General features: G+C 45.4%; 2 protein-coding genes across 10 annotated transcripts in view; one reads left to right on the forward strand and one right to left on the reverse strand.

The window, feature by feature from the left end:
* CDK8 (cyclin dependent kinase 8) overlaps positions 1-6,582 on the reverse strand; it is a 60,694-nt gene extending 54,112 nt beyond the window's left edge. Inside the window, 1 exon segment of the mRNA XM_015852122.2 lies at positions 6,201-6,582. Coding sequence (XP_015707608.1) covers positions 6,201-6,328 — 128 coding nt within the window. The 5' untranslated portion in view covers positions 6,329-6,582.
* An 867-nt stretch (positions 6,583-7,449) lies between these two features.
* Positions 7,450-16,663, forward strand: RNF6 (ring finger protein 6). 9 transcript variants are annotated; one of them, XM_015852121.1, is made up of 4 exons: positions 7,450-7,467; positions 10,670-10,871; positions 12,907-13,014; positions 13,812-16,663. In XM_015852121.1, exons 2-4 carry the CDS (start codon positions 10,679-10,681, stop codon positions 15,548-15,550), a joined length of 2,040 nt encoding a protein of 679 aa, XP_015707607.1. In that variant the 5' UTR covers positions 7,450-7,467; positions 10,670-10,678; the 3' UTR covers positions 15,551-16,663. The 9 variants fall into 9 exon arrangements, with proteins under 9 accessions (XP_015707607.1, XP_015707598.1, XP_015707603.1 ...); XM_015852112.2 differs by lacking the exon at positions 7,450-7,467 and adding an exon at positions 7,479-7,711 and having other exon boundaries at positions 10,666-10,871; XM_015852117.2 differs by lacking the exon at positions 7,450-7,467 and adding an exon at positions 7,479-7,711.
* Positions 16,664-18,435: the final 1,772 nt, after the last annotated feature.

Here is an 18,435-nt window from a genome sequence, read left to right on the forward strand (position 1 = left end):
AAAGAACGCACCTACATCAGATACATCAGCTCCCAGTTTACCATTTCTATGGGAATCACTGAGCCACAGCCTGAACCACTGATTGAGCACCTGGGAAAGGACCAGGTCAGCCCTGGGAGCACAGGTGAAGGCAACTCAGCTGTGTGACAGGAAGGGGTAGAGCCCGGCTGCCCTCTTAGACCTCACTTAAGGGCTGACTGCCACTGGGGGAACCATCTCTTTCTGGAGATCCCTTCTTGGTGAAACTTTCCCCTGCAAGCCTGGAATCTTCTAATATAGATAAGCAATCTTCTTCCCCTCCCCTGTAGCACCTTTCTGTTATGCCAATTCTTCCATCCTTACACCTCTGGTGAAATATCTTTTCCTATCATACTGATCTGTCCAATTGCTGCACTGTTCTTTTCCCACAAATACTGAATTAACCACCCAATGCCCCTTACTACATTACTTACCACTCAAGGTAGTTAAAAGCAGTTGAATGGAAACTGTTACCTGAACAGAAGCTTCTTGCTGTTCAAGCATTACAAAACAGTCCCTTGACATCATTGCCAGGCTCTTGCAGTGTAAGGGAGTGGGAAGGGGGACACAAGAGTCAGGTGATGGGGAGAAGCCTCAACCTTCCTCCCATCCACCCACACCAAATGGGTTTCTCTACTCTAAACTTTTCTCCCCACAGTTCTTCCATTTCTCACCAATTTGCAATTTAAATTCAGAGAGAAGCTGGAGCTGCACCTACCAGCGTTAAACACACACAGGCAGGAAAAGCAGCCTCCCCAGGTGCCCAGGTGCATTGCCGAGCCCAGTGTGCATTCCATATCATTGCAATTCCACAGCTATAAGGTCCACTGGATAATGGACTACAACCACCAGGCTTCAATGACAGCACAGACACATCAGTAATCTGGGAGTCCTGGGGAAGCACCTATCCTGGTACTGGCCATCATTACAGGCTGCTGGGCTAGAACCTCACATACACGAGCCCCAGTTTCTGTGCCTTACAGGTGTTTCTATTGTAGTTTTCAAATTTCTTAACAATTTCTACATCAACAGTCTGTAAATTACAGCCTTTCCAACCCCTCTTCTAAAGGACATTAAAAAACAGACACAAAACAATTGTAAACTTTAATGTCTATACACAAGAACCCATGAATACCCAAGAGCTAGAGCAAGCGTACAACCTCAGTGCCATTTGACCAAGGGCAGCACTCTCTAACAACACACACTTTCCCTACAGTCAGCGCCCTCAAAACTTGTTAATGAGAAACCAGGCATAGCAGCACACGGCCCTATTATTTACATGTTCTATTATTCCAGTTTGTAACCTAGAATAAAGCAGATATCAATCTCTGCTTTCACACCCTGCTCTCTGTGCTCGCTAATGGCCTCAGATAGCAATGAAACACTCAAGGCTACACCAGCTCCACCTTGCTGCTGGCTACCAACAATAATTGAGGCATGTGGCAAGATTACAAGAAGATTATACCAAAGAAAGCTCAAGGATAATAATAGGATAATAATAGTCTTGTGCGGGTTGGAAGGGACCTTAGAGATCATCGAGTCCAACCCCCGGGATTCGAGCCTCTGTGTAGCAAAGCGGCACTTCTAGGCTCACCAAAGGGCTCACGGTGAAGATGGGAAATTTGACCTTAAAAGATACAAAGCCTGGAGACGCCTAAGAGGATGAGAAGGGAAGGAAGCAGATGGGAAGATAGCTAGCTATATGAGTTTTACAAGAAAAATTAAAGAGCACAAGACTCAATGCAACACAGCACACATACCTCATTATGCAGATAGAATTTAATTAGGTTTCTAACAACTGTGGTAATGGATCCAAAAGAGACTCGGGGCATATATTTTAACAAGATAATACAGACATATTACATAGGCACTAAATAAAGTCTGTGGCACTTAGAAATTGCACCCTATTGTTCACGGGAGCGGCAAGCCAAGTGCTTGCATTCTGACTTCACAGCTCTCATCCCCTGCACATCATCTGCACCCACTGCTTCTGTTCAAAGGAGTTCAGCTTGACACGTGAATACAGGTAAGAAGAAAATGCATTGTGTTTCTCAGAGAGAAGACGAGCTGTTTGTCAGTTTAGTTTGAAAGCTAACAGGATGAACTCCATGATACAGCTCCAGCAAAGGTTCAACACAGAATTAATCTGGAAACTGGAAGCCTAAGTCTGTTACTTGCCTTCTTGCCAAAATTTTCTTGCTGGACTCATTACCTCTATTTGCGGCACTCCCAAACTCCACACTCCTCTCACTAAAGTCAGTTTAATATCAACGCTGCCCAAAACATCATACTGAAGATGAAGCAAACCATTAGATAGCACTACTTCCTCCACCATTGCTTTTTGTTGTTGTATTTAACTCATGCAGACCCTCAAGGAAAAAAAAACCACACATGGATTTGATTGTTTGTAAGGCACAAGCTCCCAACCATGAGCACAGCCTCCAAAGTCCCCTTTTCCTGAACGCTAAGAAGAGCTTCCAATAACACACTGGAGATGTTACTGCAGGCTGGGATTTTCAATTATGCCATTTTCTGCTGTTGTAATTAAAGAGTTAGACATGGCCTAACAGTGATGTTCAATAGTTTCTTACTGTCAACCAAACCACAACCAATAAACAGGAAGAACAAGTATTTGGAAACACTCCAAACTGCCACTGAAGCAGACAGCCTTGCTCGACGGCACAGGCTTTGCTCAGAGACCTCAGACATCAGCTGTATGCTAAGAACTGAAGGCAAAGGGCAGCAAATAAAACAGTGCGAGATCAATTCCATTAAAGCCAGACACCACTGAGGAGTCAGCACACTATTGCCATGCTCTGCCAGCACAGAAACCACAGCCTGAGAGAGGTCACAAAGCACCTACTGCACGCTCTGAGACAAGGGACAAGCCCCCCCAGTTTCCCAATGCCTCAACACACTGGAAGCCAGTTCCTAAGGAACTTAGCAGGAGTCTGATCCCATCAATTAAACAAACCAACCACCTCAAGTCTGCATCTTCCAGCCCAAGAAGCTAAAAAACACTGGCCTATTTTCCAGTTCTGCTGTAAGTCAAACAGGTAGTTTTAAAACCTGGGTTGAGCAGCATTCCTGAATGAGCACCCAAATGGCACGCAGAGCAGCTTTAATGCAGGAAATAACTGAAATTCCCCTAGACAATAAAAAGTAAACTGCCCTACTGCCACCAGAGACAAGAGTAAGTTTACTTATGCACAGACTGATGTTGAGCACAGCACACCATTCCCTTCCTGCCAGAAGAACAAAGTACCACCACCTCCATACACTCTGCTGCAACAGCAGTCACCAATTCAGTCAGCCTGCACAGTGCAGGTGCAGGGCCACCAGCACCACTCGAAAAGCCAGGAAGATTTTTTTTTCCAACCATAGGGGCTATAAAGTTGATGAGAAAATGAATGGAAATAAGAACTTGGGATCTGAGTGCAGCTCTGCTGCAGACCATGTGCCACACAGCTCAGCTGTAGCACCAGATGTGAGTACTCAACTGATGTGATGTTCAAGTTTTGGCAGGGACTACATTAGAAACATCCATAGTGCACCTGGTGACATAGACATCTCAACACAACCAGTCCAGTCCCAAAGCCTCACCTTGTGGCAAAGGACAAGGCATGGCTGGATTGGCTTTTCTGCCGGTGCAGGGCATAAAAACCATGTTACGTCTTCATCGGTATGTCAGGAACATGCAGCTTCCTTCATTCCTTTTAAGGCTCCTTGCTGCACCAAAATGGCCATGCCACTGTCCCTCAAAGCACTCTGGTACTTTAACAACATACTATTACATTCCTACTGTTAGGACCCATCTGGAGTACTGTGTCCAGGTGTGGAGCCCTCAGTACAAAAAAGATATGGAGATTTTGGAAAGGGTCCAGAGGAGGGCCACGAAAATGATCAGGGGGCTGGAGCACCTCCCCTATGAGGACAGGCTGAGGGAGTTGGGCTTGTTCAGCCTGGAGAAGAGAAGGTTGCGGGGTGACCTCATTGCAGCCTTTCAATACCTGAAGGGAACTTACTCCCAGGAGGGGAGTAAACTCTTCGAAAGGGCTGACAATAGCAGGAAACAGGGGAATGGTTTTAAGTTAAAAGAGGGAAGATTTAGGTTGGATGTTAGGGGAAAGTTCTTTACTAGAAGAGTGGTTAGGTCCTGGAACAGGCTGCCCAGGGAGGTTGTGGATGCCCCGTCCTTGGAGGTGTTCAAGGCCAGGTTGGACGGGGCCCTGGGCAATCTGATCTAGTAAATGTGTATGTTTGGTGGCCCTGCCAGGCAGGGGGGTTGGAACTACATGATCCTTGAGGTCCCTTCCAACCCAGATCATACTGTGATTCTGTGACCCATACCTGCTGATCTAGTTTTGCAAATGCAATCGGCAAGAAGGGCTGAAGACCGCTGCTATACAGCAGACACCAGCTCCTTCTGCTTGTAAGATGGATTTTCATCACTGAGTTTTTAAACACGTTTGCACAGGATGAATTATTAAAATATAGTTCTACTCTGTGTTTGTCCTATTCATTAGATATCTGTGTGTAGAATGTCACTTAAGAAAGAGCAGCTTCAATATTGTTAATAAAACATTTGCAGTCCCATAGCACGAGCATTTAATAAATGTAATGTATAATAAACACGGGACTTCAGTTATTTAAAATAAGATTTAGAATCATATAATGAAATTTAAAGTAAATGCACACCTTCAAGGGAAAAACGCATGCAAATTCAACAGAAAGAAGGAACTTCATGCACAAAGGAAGTTTGGGCTGGGCAAGAAGTACAAACAGAAAGGATTAAAAAACATTTGGGGAGATATTTCAGCAGTGATGTTTAGTATATAATGGTACTGAAGCACTGAGCTCTATCTCTCATACACTTGCATTGTAAGATGTACAGTATGCACCCATACGCTATCATAGTGTCAAGAAACTGAGCTGCTATTAGAGATCTGCTTCTGCAATTCGTTTCTTTGTGATAAAGGAATCAAAATGGAATCTTCCCCTTCAATCCTAATTCCATCCACATAATTTAAGGCCACCTATGTACCACGTATGCTATAGAAGCATCCACAGATAGTTATTTCTTCAGTGTTTCAGATATTGCCCAAACGCAATTACTCTGCATATTTGAAAGAGAGTTCTCAGCAGTCTGGCAGAGAAATGGGAAGTGCTGGAGGAAGAGGCTGGAAAAGAGGCACTGAAGAACACCTGCAGATAAGGAGATGTGCTGCAACAGCTTACCTAACTCACCACAGCTTATGCCCTTGCACCCCCCTCTTAGAGAAAAGAAATCAGACAAGGTAAGAATTACCCACTGCAAATAGCCTGAATGATTCAAATCTAGGGTGTAAGAAGTAGTTAGTAGTTAGCTGAACCCCAGCAGCAGACAGAACCCATGGCGAAATAACAGCACTCCAATGAATAGCGGTGCGTGCAGAGCCGGGCAGCAGCCCCACCGCAAGCGCTCTGCAGGCAGCACTGAGAGCTTACATAAAGGGAACCCGATCGCATTTCTGCCTTAGCTGACCACAGCCCGCTCTAAGCTGATTTACCACAGGTAGAAATAACAGCCGGCCTTTCAAACGTACATCCTTTCAATGGCAAAACGCGGAGTTGGATGAGAGGGATAGAAAAGCCGAGTAGGAGAGAGCAGCAGGACCTGTTAGAGCACAGCGCTGCCTTCGCCCCCCACAGCCCGTTGTTCTGGTGCCGACGCCGTGTTACCGATACCGGGCGATACACACTTATATCTTTCTATACAGGATTTCCGAGGGGAAATTCACTTACCGCGGTCTGTACTAAAACACAAACCTTTTAAAGCATCCTAAAGGAGACTCGGGCTACAGGAGCAGCCAGCAACAACACCCAAAATGGTGACTACAAGGAATAAACCAGACAAAAAGAGCTCAAAATGAAAAAGGAACGGAGCTCGGCTGCAGGAAGCGGGTGGCCGGGCAGCCATCTGGGGGCTGCTGGCTTCTTCTAAAGGAAAACCCGCCGTGTGCAGCCTCTTATCCCAGACACGGCATTGCTCCTCCAGCGGCCGCCAGCCCGGCACCAGGGCGGTGGGGGAGGAGAGGAGGGCGGTGGTGCCGAAACTCGCTCCGTCGGGCAGGAGCCGCAGGGGCCGAGAGGGACGAGGCCGGGACAGGGGAAGTCAGAATGGAGCCCCGCTCCTCACTCACCCGTCCTTGCGGCGGGCCTTGTAGACGTGCCCGTAGGTGCCTCTGCCCACCTTGCAGCCCTCGTACTCGAACAGGTCCTCGACCCGCTCCCGCTCGCCGGTCAGTTTCACCTTGAAGTCATAGTCCATCTTCGCCGACCCGCGACGCCTCTCGGCAGCCGCGCACCCCGCCCCGCCACCCCCGGGCAGCGGCAACAGGAGGATGAGGAGGACGAGGATGAGGCCCCCGTGCCGCCCCGCGGAGCATGCAGGGCCGGGCGGCGGCGGCGGAGCTGCTCGCTCCTTCCCTCCGCGCCCCGTCCCCGGCCGCTCCGCTCCCTCCCGCCGGCTCGCGGCACAACAGCCGGGCTGCGCTCGGAATACGGCGGCCGCGCCTGGCCGCACTGCTGCAAACAAGCGTCGCAAGCCCCAGCACGACCCCGCCTTCTCCAGCCCCGGCGTGCCTTGCGGAGCGGGGCCGCGATGTGCTGGGAGCTGTAGTGCCGTGCGACAGCCAGCTCCAGCGTTCTGAAAGGAGAACAGCGTTTTCTGGAACGTTCTGAGAGCGTTTGTGTTTATCAACCAACATACAGCCATAGTTTGGAGCTGGGTCTGGAGAGCTGTGTTAGCACGCAGCGTCCCCACAGACATTGTGTGAAGCAACGAAACACCAAGTGCAAGGAAATAACCTACCCCAGAACCCAACACGTAACAGCATAAATAAGCTCTAAAGAAATTAAACGACTGAACGATTGAATGAACCGGGTTTATAGAGCTCACTTTAAGAAACTTAAAATCAGTTTGCTGAGGTTTGCTGCCCTCTACAGGCTGCTACTATTATCGTCCTACAAGTACCGTGTGCTTGGGAAAGATGCTTCTGCAGCGCTATAATAACAACGTTAAAGAGTTCCTACTGTTATTTTGGTATTAAAAGAGACAAATATCAGACAAAGGAAGCCAAAGCACACTGCAGCTTTGAATAACTGATTATTCGTGGTGTGATGAGGAACGTGAATAACAAGGGTTGGACTTAGTGAGTAAACCTAGTAGCACAGAGTAGCGCTGAGCATCACAACAGCCCGATATTGCAGCGCTCAGAGGGATGCGTGCTGAAATCCCCCCTGTGTTAGTCACACCATCGCTGTCCCGGCCGTTGGCCTCTGTCTGGCTGCGCATGCCCGGGAGGGGGCGGCGCTGGGCGGAGGGCCGCGCTCGGAACTCGCTCTCTCGGCTCCCTGCAGCCGCCCGGACCGCAATCGGGGTTGGAACGCCCGCTCTCTCGGCCAGGGGTCGGTGTCTTTCCGCTCCCGCCGCCGGGAGGGAAGGGGAGAGCAGAGCGGAGCGGGGCCGGGAGCCGGGCCGTCCCGCGGGCTGCAGGCGGAGCGGGGCTCCCGGGGCTCCCCGGCCCCTCTTCGTGTCGGGCCGCCCCGCGGCCGGACGGCGGCATGGACAACTCCCCGGCTCCGCGCCGCGGGTGATGCCGCTGCCCCGGGGGCGCGGGCGGCGCTGGAGGCGGCGATCCGGCCGGTGGCGGTTAGTGCGGGGCCCGGCCGGGGGAGCGTGAGGAGGCGGGGGGACGCGGCCTACCTCGTCCCGTCTGGCCGGCCGGGTGGTTGGACGGGAGAGGTGTCGGTCACCGCCCCCGGCCTCCCCCGATCCGGCTGCGGGCACGGGACGGGGCCGGCCCGGAGGTGCCGCTGCTCCGCGCCTCGCGTGGCGCCCGGGCCGGAGAGAGGGCTGCGGAGCCGCCGCTGCCCGTGGAAGCGGGGAAGGCCGCGGGATTCTGATCGCCGTGCGACGCTTCCTTTGTCTGCCTTCGCTTCCCCCTCCCTCCCTCACGCACGGACTGGCGGTTTCTCTCCCTCTTTCTTTTTTTTTCTTTCCCTTCAAGTTGGGTGAGATCATCTCGCCCGGAGGCTGAGATGAGATGTGACGGAAATCTTAAGTGGTCTCGTGGTCCGCGAGGTTTCCTCATCTAAACTCAGTTGTCGTCTTGCAGTCAGGTGGTAGGCGTTCGGAAAGCGCATACCTCATGGCATGGGGGGCAGGGAGCCTTGGAGAGGGGCCAGAGCCTAAAAGCGTGTCGTATGTGTGGCTTGGTTAGAAACATCATCAATAGTGGAGAATGGGCCAGAATAGATGTGAATAAAGAAGGAAAGGAGTTAGTCTTGGGCTGGAAAATGCGAGTTTCTGGTATGTGGCACCTGTTTCTTTGCAGTGCAAGAGTAATCCAGAGCTCTAAATGGGTTTTACATTTTGATTTCTTAGTAAAGAGCCTTAAATTTTCAACTCCTTGAAATATTTTAAAGGCCAAAGTATTTCATTTTGGTGGTGTCTGATAACAAACATGGCTAGTAGCTGTCATCCTTGCAGTTATGTTAAGCAGGTGGGACAGCCAAAGGCTTCACGCTTCTTGTGGTTTCTAAGTGAGTCGCTTAAGGAGTGTGAGTAATCACCCTGCCGTCCCATTGTCAACAAAACAGAGTTTACTTCAGTTTTTGTGGGTAGTAGAGTTCCAGATTTTGCATGAATGCAGGAGGAAGAGCAGAGAATCCCTCTTTCACCCAGCAGTTTAAGTTTAGGTTGAGGGAGTCTACATGCGATGGGCTTCTCATCTCAGGAACCTACGTGTGAGTTTCTCTGCAGCAGCCTGGTGCTATAGGCAGGAAGTCAGTTAAGGTATGGGAGCTGTAGGGCAGGCACTAACACTTACTGTTAGGTTTTCCTCTCAGTAGCAGCATTACGTGAAACTAAATAAACTATATCTGTCATCTTCCATGTGCTACTTATCTCAAGTATTAAGTCAGCTGGAGGCAGAGGCACTTTAATACTTACTGTGGTATGGATTAAGCATTTTCTTGATGGCAGTCAAGCGCTGGTGCTGTCAGGATAGCAATAGTGCTATAACCACATGTTGAGCAGAGGAGGGATTTTGTTTGGGGGAAGGCAGAGTAGTGAGATAAAGAGCTGGCTGAGAAATTGGTGTTTAGAAATGTGCTGGGAGAAGTGACCTGATTTGAGCATAGCCATTGTGGTAAACAAGAGCCAGTATTTAACAGCAGATTGTGAGGCTGAGCACAGAGGGTAACAGTAAATTAACAGACCCTGCAAACATGATGGGAACAGAAAATGTCTTGAGAGGGGGTACCCAGATTTCATGTAGTTTAAGTTAAATGGGTTTAACAGCTAGGAGGGAAGCATTACGTACATCCAAATGCAGCACTGGATGCAGGAGACAGATGTATGACAAGATTGACTGGCATAGTTGGAAGTGCAGTTACTTATGGTGAAGGGGGAAAAGTGGCAGATGGGGTGGAAAATGAGGAGACCAAGGATGCATCAGAATGGATCCCACAGAGAACATAAGCAAGGTATATTAAATGTATGCCAGCGTCTGCTGTTGGCAAATACATTTCCTGATTCTTCGTATCTGTTGGCAGCAGTGATTAAGATTTACTCTTTAATGAATGTATGTTGATTTGGTTTGCTTGTTGGCTTGTGAACTTGTCTGTGAAGACTAATTACTTAGTGGGAGTGTGCTGAGAATGCTGTTCTGTGTTTTCCCGTTTAACACTTGAAGAGATTGACATGCTGGTGAATTGACCCCTCATAAAGAAGTATTTACCCAATAACTTCTTCTCCACGATTAAACAGAGTGCTAGTGCTGCATGGCGATTCCTGGTAATCTCATTAGAGAAGTGATCTGTTCTGTCAGTTGTCTACCACAGCAAGTATTACAGATGGCTTTTGTTAAATGTGAAGCCCCATTGAAAGGATGACTCCCTGCTTTCTCTTCTTTAAAACTGAGTATTGAAGAACAGGTATGGCCAAGAACAGGGCAATTCATTCCTTTGTTAGCTAATGCTTGGACTAGAGATTGCAAGGAAAACGTCAAAGTTGTGTCAGAAAGTCAAAAGGGTAACTTCTACCAAAAATATATCTGTAGGCTTTGTGCTATGGGAGTGGTAGTAAGGACAGAGATAATGCTGTAATGTGCTTATCAGTAAACATTTCAAGAGTCCTCCAAAGCAGTAACTGGTTTGGTTTTTTTTTGGAAGTCTACACTGGGTAATTACAGAACAATGCTTTCAGTGATATTTAGCTTCTGAAGTACTACACGCTGCTGTTTTACTTGGGAAAGGTGAAACACGTGTTTTATTCTCTTAATTTTCCATAACTGTCCTTATATAGCAAAAAATAAACCTGTCATCGCTATTGTATTTTATAGTCTGTGTACCAACTGCAACACCTTTTCCATGAGAAAAAGGGACTTAGAGCTATTTTTGTACAAGTTAGAAGCAAAACACTTGCATAATGGACGGCACTGGTGAACTGACTTGGCAAATAACATAGAGTTTGGTTCTTAATCACCTTCAGCTATTTATTAATAAACTAATTTAAATGAAAATGCTAGGAACGTCTCACCATAAATTAGATAAAATCGTACTGTAATTATTGTATGGTCTAACCTTCCAATTTTGTATAAGGCAGCCTGGCATCATGGATCGCTCCCGGCACCGTGCAGGGAATGGCAATGAACAGGCATCTTCACGAGAGCGTGGTTATGGTGAAGATGAGAGGCAACGACAGCTGGAGCGCCTCAGCAGGGAAGAAGCCTATTACCAGTTCATCAATGAACTCAATGAAGAAGACTACAGGTTGATGAGAGACCACAACCTGCTTGGCACTCCTGGTAAGATGTGGATACCTTCAGCAGAAAAGTTGTACAGTGAGGTAATGCTGCTTCTGTCAGGCTCCGCATTTAGTAGAAATGTGAATTTCTATTTAAAATTAATGATAGTCAGTAAAAGTTAACTTTAATAGATGCTGAAGCTTGGAAAAAAATAATGACTTATCAGTATATTGGTAATATTCAAACTATTCAAAATTCATACTAAAGTATATCTGGCAACTGATGTCATCTACCTGGACTTCTGGAAGGTCTTTGACATGTTCCCATACCACATCCTTATCTCTAAATCGGAGAGTTATGAGTTTGAAGGGTGGACTGTTTGGTGGAAAAGGAATTGTTTGGATGGTTGTAGCCAGAAAGTTGTGGTCAGTGACTTTGTGTCCAGGTGGAGGCCGGTAATGAGGGCTTTCCTCCAGAGGTCTGTCTTGGGACCAGTTCTCTTTAACATCTGTATCAGTGACATAGGTGAAAGGATTGAGTGCACCTTCCACAGGTTTGTGATGACACCAAGGTGAGTGGTGCAGTTGATAACAGCAGAAGGAAGGGATGCCTTCCAGAGGTACCTTGATAAACTTGAAAGGTGGACCTAGTGGGTTTCAACAAAGCCAAGTGCAAGGTTATGCACTTGGGTTGAGGTGATCCCAGGTATGTTCACAGGCTGGGAGAATGACTCCTTGAGAGTGGCTCTGTGGGGAAGGACTTAGCGGTCCTGGTTAGCAAAAAACTTAATGTAAGCCAGCAGTGTGTACTTGCAGCCTGGAAGGCCAATGCTGTTCTGGGTTCTGTCAGAAAAGGAATGGCCACCAGGGGGAGGTGATGGTACCCCTCCATTCAGCCCTTGTGAGGTCCCATCTGGAGTGGAATGGTTGTGGCTGCCCTGTCCCTGGAGGTATTTAAGGCCAGGTTGGATGGGCCCCAGGCAACCTGCAGGGGTTGGAACTTGATCCTTGGTGTCTGTCTCAATCCAGCTATTGGAGGAGATGGTTTGACATGTGTATACCCGGAGGAAGATAAAGGCAACAAATGAGGCCAATTATTTATTACAAATTCTGTGCTACTAAGGAATGTGGGTAAGATGGAGTAATGGTAAAGAGAGAAATCCTAACAAACAGTTCACAAAGAAGGTGATAGTCACCACCAGGGATCCAGCTACATCTTGTTGGTCCATAGGGAAGCAGCAAGTCAGTATTGTCTTGACCTGCATGGCTGCAGTTTGGCGGAGTGGGTACCTGTTCTTCCTTGGAATTCTTTGGATTTTTATCCTCTCCATAGCATCCTTTTGGTTGCCAGGGGCAGCAGCTGATTGTCAGGGACGCTTCTGTTTGGTTCGTCAGGGGCAACAGTAGTTGCCATGGATACTTCTGTTTTGTTGGTGAGGGGCAACAGTAGTTGAAGCAGCATGTCCATTGTACATGCCCTTTCCACTGGGTAATCAACAGCAAATCAACAGTAGATCACGTGATTGTCGCATGGTGGGCTGCTAGGTATGTGCACTGACTGCATGGTGACCATCTCCTCCGAGACCATCCTCGTAAGTCAGCTTGAATGTCCAAAAGAAGCAACAGCTGAAAAGGTTTCTCCTGGTTTCCCAGCAGCATGTTTCTCTTACCACTGTGCTCATGGTAACCATTAACCCCAAAAGCTTGTCAAGCAGGTTATGTCTTGGATGGGTGCCGCTGAACAAGCTTTGAGTCAAAAACTGTTCCAGCTTCTCACAGGGTCCCTTCCAACCGAAGCCATTCTATGATTTTATTGTATCTGTCTGTCTGTGGCAGTATTTTGGGCTTCTGATTAGTTGTTGAAAGTAAGCAGGCACTTGACGCTCATTCAGTATCACACCTTCCCTCCCTAGTAACTACATCTTGTTATCTGCTTACTTGTCTTCCAATTTCACACTAGTGCTCTTTGCTTTTAAGTTTAATTTTACTTCCGTCAAGATTTTTCCTTCAAGACAGAAAATATTATTTGTGCATGACTCTGTTCTGTTGATAACCGTCTCATCTAGCAGTGTGATCAAAATGTAAACTTATTTCAGGGGAAATAACAGCGGAAGAGTTGCAGCAACGTTTGGAAGGAGCTAAGGAGCGTCTGGCATCACAGACTGATCTGGAAAACAGAGAAGGTGAAGGTAGAACTGCTGGAGGTAAACATTCTTCCTTCATATGCATATATAGTTCATACAGGTAATGGCTGACTGATTTCAGTACCAGCCATTTAAAGTCATTTTTCCACTCTGCCTCTGAAATGTTCTCAAGTAAGAGATTTCCTAATGATAAAAGACAAACTTAAAATAAATTCTTATGGAAGATTTTAATAGGAGCCACTAATTAGTTTCTTCTCCTGTTTTCCCTTTGCTAATGAGTCTAGGAGTGCAAAAAGAAAAATTCTTAGGAAATTTCATTATACATTAGGGAAGTTAGAGAAGAAGTCAACTGGTGAACAGTTAACCTTTCTTCTGTTTTGGTTTTAATATCTTATTTCTGTTTGTTGTAACAGTGAGGTTGATACTATCTATGCTTATCAGTTCCTCACCCGTATTGTCTCATTTGACCATTTCCTTTTCTAAAAGGATAACATCTGTCTTAGTTTTTCTCACTTTATCAAAATTAGTTGACAAAATTACCCTCAAATCAATAGCTTAAGTGAGAGATGGATATTGGACAACTGGCATTGCCTTTGGGCCATCTCTGAGTGCTTCCTCAGAAGAAGCTATGTAGATATATTAATTTCTTTGTACCTGCTGGTAAGATCAAAATTCCAGCTTGAACTTAGCAATTTTGGTGATGTTTCTATATACAGCATGTTTTCAGCAAAATTACGTTATCACTGGGAGGTAGCTGTCCTGCTACTGAAATGTTTATGAAGTCAGAGGATTTGGAATGCATCATAGTGTGCTAAGAATGCATTTGTATGAATGCTTGCAGTATTTATTTCTCTCAGATTCTGATGTTCTTGCAGAAAACTCAAATGGCGATTCTTTGCTTGAATGGCTGAACACATTTCGTCGCACAGGAAATGCCACTCGTAGCGGACAGAGTGGGAACCAAACCTGGAGAGCTGTGAGTCGAACAAATCCAAACAGCGGTGAATTTCGGTTTAGTCTTGAAATCAACATAAATCACGAGCATAACAATTTTGAAACCACTGGTGAAGAATATGTGGGTATAGATCATAGCAGAACATATTCAGAAAGAAGACATCAAAGAGCTTTCAGTCCAATAACCGCACGAACAAGAAGCCAGACAAGAAGAGAAGCAAACAGCCGGGCTGCAAGCACTGCACGGACCAGGTCTTTAAGAAGTTCTGTGGTGCAAAGCTCTGAAGCAGCCTCTCATCCAGTCTCAGGGAGGCTCAGGAGTAGAACGAGGGAGTCGACTGGCCTTCACCAAACAAATACTACACGTCACAGTTCTACAACTGCTGATGAACAAAGAGAAATGCCGGAAAGAGGTACTTCTACGAGAGTTGGAAGGCACAGTAGATCTAGAACTAACGTTCAGGTGAATAGAAACCAAAGACTGGAAATTCTACGGTTGAGGTCTACTTTGAGTAGCCGAAGCCGCTCTCCACTGCAAAGGCAAAGTGGGACTGCTTATTCTGAAGAACGTGGGCAGAGGCACGATAGAAGTACACCACAAGCTAGTAGAAGCAGAAGGCAAACAGTGCAGCATCCTCAGCAGCCTGCTGAAGAACAAGCAAGAAATAACGCTCAGACGCCTCATCTTTCCTCTGCACCCCCATCCTCAGGATTAACTGCAGAAGAGGAGGAATCTAGTAGGCCGGTAGCTGCTGTTAGAAGGCATCCAACAATTACACTAGATCTTCAAGTGAGAAGAATTCGTCCTGGAGAAAACAGAGATCGGGACAGTATTGCTAGTAGAACTCGTTCTAGAGTAGGAATGGCAGAAAACACAGTTACTTTTGAAAGTGACAGTGGGGGATTTCGGCGGACGATATCACGATCAGAACGTGCAGGTATTCGAACCTACGTTAGCACTATACGGATACCTCTTCGTCGGATTTCAGAAACTGGACTTGGTGAGCCTTCATCAGTGGCTCTTCGGTCAATCCTTAGACAAATTATGACAGGTTTTGGAGAACTGAGTTCTTTAATGGAAACTGAATCTAACTCAGAAATGCAGAGAGGTGCTCATCACTTAGCAGATGTACGGGCAGAGCAGAATAACTCAAGTTTAGTAAACAATAGCAGTGATCCAAGTGAGGTTTCTTCTCGGAATAGGCAGATAGTAGAAGACGACAGTGAAAGAAATGGACAGAGTGATGATACACGACGCTATGGTAGCGGTAATGAAAACCAGGATAGCAGACAGTCTCAAGATGCTAACAACCTAGTGGAAAATGGAACTCTGCCCATCCTTCGGCTTGCCCACTTCTTCCTGCTGAATGAGGACGATGAAGATGAGCGTTTAAGAGGTTTAACCAAAGAGCAGATTGACAATCTTTCTACTCGGAATTATGGGGATATTCACACCGACGAGGAAATAAGTAAAACATGTAGTGTTTGCATTAATGAATATGTAACAGGAAATAAGCTTAGGCAGTTACCTTGCATGCATGAATTTCATATTCATTGTATAGATCGCTGGCTTTCTGAAAATTCCACTTGCCCAATTTGTCGGCAGCCTGTACTGGGGTCTAATGCCACAGACAGTGGCTAAAATCATTTGTACTACTCAGTATTCAAGGATCTACTTCTGCTCTGTTTATGATGAGCCAGATCAAATAAAGTGACTTGCATAGGGGTCCATTTGTGTGGGGAGTTTTGTTAGATTTCTTTAAAAATAATAGGGAACTTGTCTAAATCTAGCAATGTAAATAACTATTTTTCTCCAAGTGCAGATCTAGGAGTACACGTAGAACCAAATGATATCGGTAAAGTTTATATTTTTTTAGGTAATTTTGTTATGCTAAGCACTTTTGTAAATAGAGAAATGCAATAGTTAATCGGTCCTGCTTATTGTATGGTTTTTTTAACAGTGTAACGGACTCACTTTATTTAGATTACAAATTGTTTCACACAGACCTACCACTGTGTTGAAAGATTAGTGTCTAAATAGCCATTCATTAGCTTTTTGTTCTAAGAACAATTTCTTTTACAGAGTCTCTTGCTGGATATGTTTGCTAAAGATATTTAAGTTACTTGAAGTGCTCATTTTAATATACAGTATATTTTTTTGAACATCAAATATCCTTTCCAAAAACTTGCCAATTTGGTTCTATTTAAAATTTTTATGGCAATTTTTGCATGTGGTTTTACACAATGCTTAACGCTGACAAGTTCATGTTCAAAAGCGGATGGGTTAGTGATATAAAATGTACATAATTAAAAGCTGTCTTTGACAATCGCTGTCTTTTCAGTACAGACAGCAGTCACATTGATGACAATTCCAAGAGTGTGTCTTAACAAACCTATTTGCTCAAAGAGTAAATGAGCATTGAGAAAGCCTTTTTACTTTTCCAAATTACTCAATATTCATGTTTTTTTTAACTTCCTTAGTTTAAAGAAGGAAGCAATTCCTCAACCATTATACTGTCTACAATATGCATGTTTTGTGCATCCTACTCAGAAAAACAAAGGCTTGAAGTTTTTTTGTACAGAATTTTAAGGTACGTGTGTTATTAGTCCTCTTAAAACATGCCTGAGGACCAAATGGCAAAAGACACTAAAAAAGGCAAAATAAGCTTCCTTTGAAGTCCCCAAATTACTGTATCATTAGATATTAAACTTTATACCAGTAACTTATAAAGAAATAAAGTTGCAAAGTAAATAACCGAGGCTTTGTGTGGATTATTTTTTGAATGGTATCCTGTACATCGCTAAGAAGACTTAGCATAGAATCATAGAATTACTCAGGTTGGAAAAGACCTCAAAGATCATCAAGTCCAACTGATTTACTGTTGATTCTCAGTTTTTTTCCCTCTTGTTTCCCCCAGGTGTGTACTTGTGTTTCCACAGTATGTGTTAGCCGCTGTGGTAGGTTAAGAGAAAAATCGAGACAAAGCACTCTGAAGGCTTTTGGAAGTATGCTGAATGTTAGGCAAGCTCATCTTTCTCTGAGGAAAGTACATCTCAGTCTGTAGAGAAAGGCAGAATTATTAAATACATACATGTATATCTTGAGTAGATGAAAGAATATGTACTGAAGAAGTTTGGACTTTTCTGACTATGGACTGCCTTCACAGAATCACAGAATGACCTGGGCTGGAAGGGACCCCGAGGATCATGAAGCTCCAACCCCCCTGCCTGGCAGGGCCACCAAACTTCCACATTTACTAGATCAGGTTGCCCATGGCCCCATCCAACCTGGCCTTGAACACCTCCAGGGACGGGGCATCCACAACCTCCCTGGGCAGCCTGTTCCAGGGCCTAACCACTCTCCTAGTGAAGAACTTCCCCCTAACATCCAACCAGCCTTGACAGGATGTGTTTCAATTAGAACACTTGGTTAGGCAAACCTGGAAGTGAAATGTTACAATCCTACCTTAAGAAATTGGGTGACTTTTTCAGGTTTGCACTTAAAAAGTACCTCCAGGTACTCGATCTGGGGGTTTCTTGATCCAAGTCATCTTTGTGTTTAAGAGCTTGGTTAATTTATTCCCCATGCATTTCCTAGCAGCTTTCAAACTCACCTGTGCTCTTGATCTCCACTGAGATTTGATTACAGAGTTGATAAGTTTCGTTTGTGAGAAGCATTTGTTTTGTACTCAACTTTTTACTCTTGAAGATCCATAGTTCTTGTACTGTAAAATGCCACATCACCAAAGCAACGCTTCCCCATTCATTTTGCTAATTCTGACGCTTTTTATTAACAGAAGAGTCCTAATAAATCTTCTACATAGAAGCTATTCTTTATTAGTAACTGTCCTTGTTGCTCTTCTTTAATGGGAGGACAGGGGCTCATGCAATGTTTAAGATGTGGATGTAGTAGGCATTATGAGGAGATAGAACAATAATTTATTTTATCCCCTCTGCGATCTGAATAATTCCTGATATGCCAGTTTTGGTTTTAATTGCTGCTCAACACTGAGCTGATATCTTAAGGAAGCATGCAAGAAGACTTCAGTGTCTTTCCTGAGTGCTGGATAGTAACTCTAGAACTGGCCACTGCTGTGAGTTTTGTTTAGTCCTTTTCCCCAAATAGGAATATGAGAGCTGAATGTTCAAATTCTGTAATGCCACAGATTTTTGTTCTTTTCCTGTATGTTGTCACAGCCCTCCATCCCACTGAGGTGCAAATGGTTCACTGATCTACAACTTTCTTTTCTCCTCTTCGAATTCAGCATATTTGACAGCTTCCTGTGGATGTTTTCCTTTAATTTACTTGACTTTCACCATCCAATTAAGAGATGTTATCTGGTGCAATTCTCAGCTTTTTGTAGCAGCGTTCATTAAACACATCTTTCTCCCTTTTCAAAGTAACACTTGGCTAATGCGGAACTGTATTTTTCACCCTTGCTGTGCTGTACTTCAGGAATGCTCTTCGTAATTGTTGAACATAGAGAGGCACAGGGCTATATTTTTTCTGCTTCCTATGGTCTGCAC

Source organism: Coturnix japonica, chromosome 1 (genome assembly GCF_001577835.2).
Source record: "Coturnix japonica isolate 7356 chromosome 1, Coturnix japonica 2.1, whole genome shotgun sequence".
NCBI lineage: Eukaryota > Metazoa > Chordata > Aves > Galliformes > Phasianidae > Coturnix > Coturnix japonica.

Excerpts from the sequence above, each read along its gene's own strand:
- RNF6 (XM_015852112.2), top strand. The coding sequence starts at position 7,656 with ATGCCGCTGCCCCGGGGGCGCGGGCGGCGCTGGAGGCGGCGATCCGGC. Across the intron at positions 7,712-10,665 it reads CGGCGATCCGGCCGGTGGCG|GCAGCCTGGCATCATGGATC; the intron begins GTTAGTGCGGGG and ends ATTTTGTATAAG. Across the intron at positions 10,872-12,906 it reads CAACCTGCTTGGCACTCCTG|GGGAAATAACAGCGGAAGAG; the intron begins GTAAGATGTGGA and ends AACTTATTTCAG.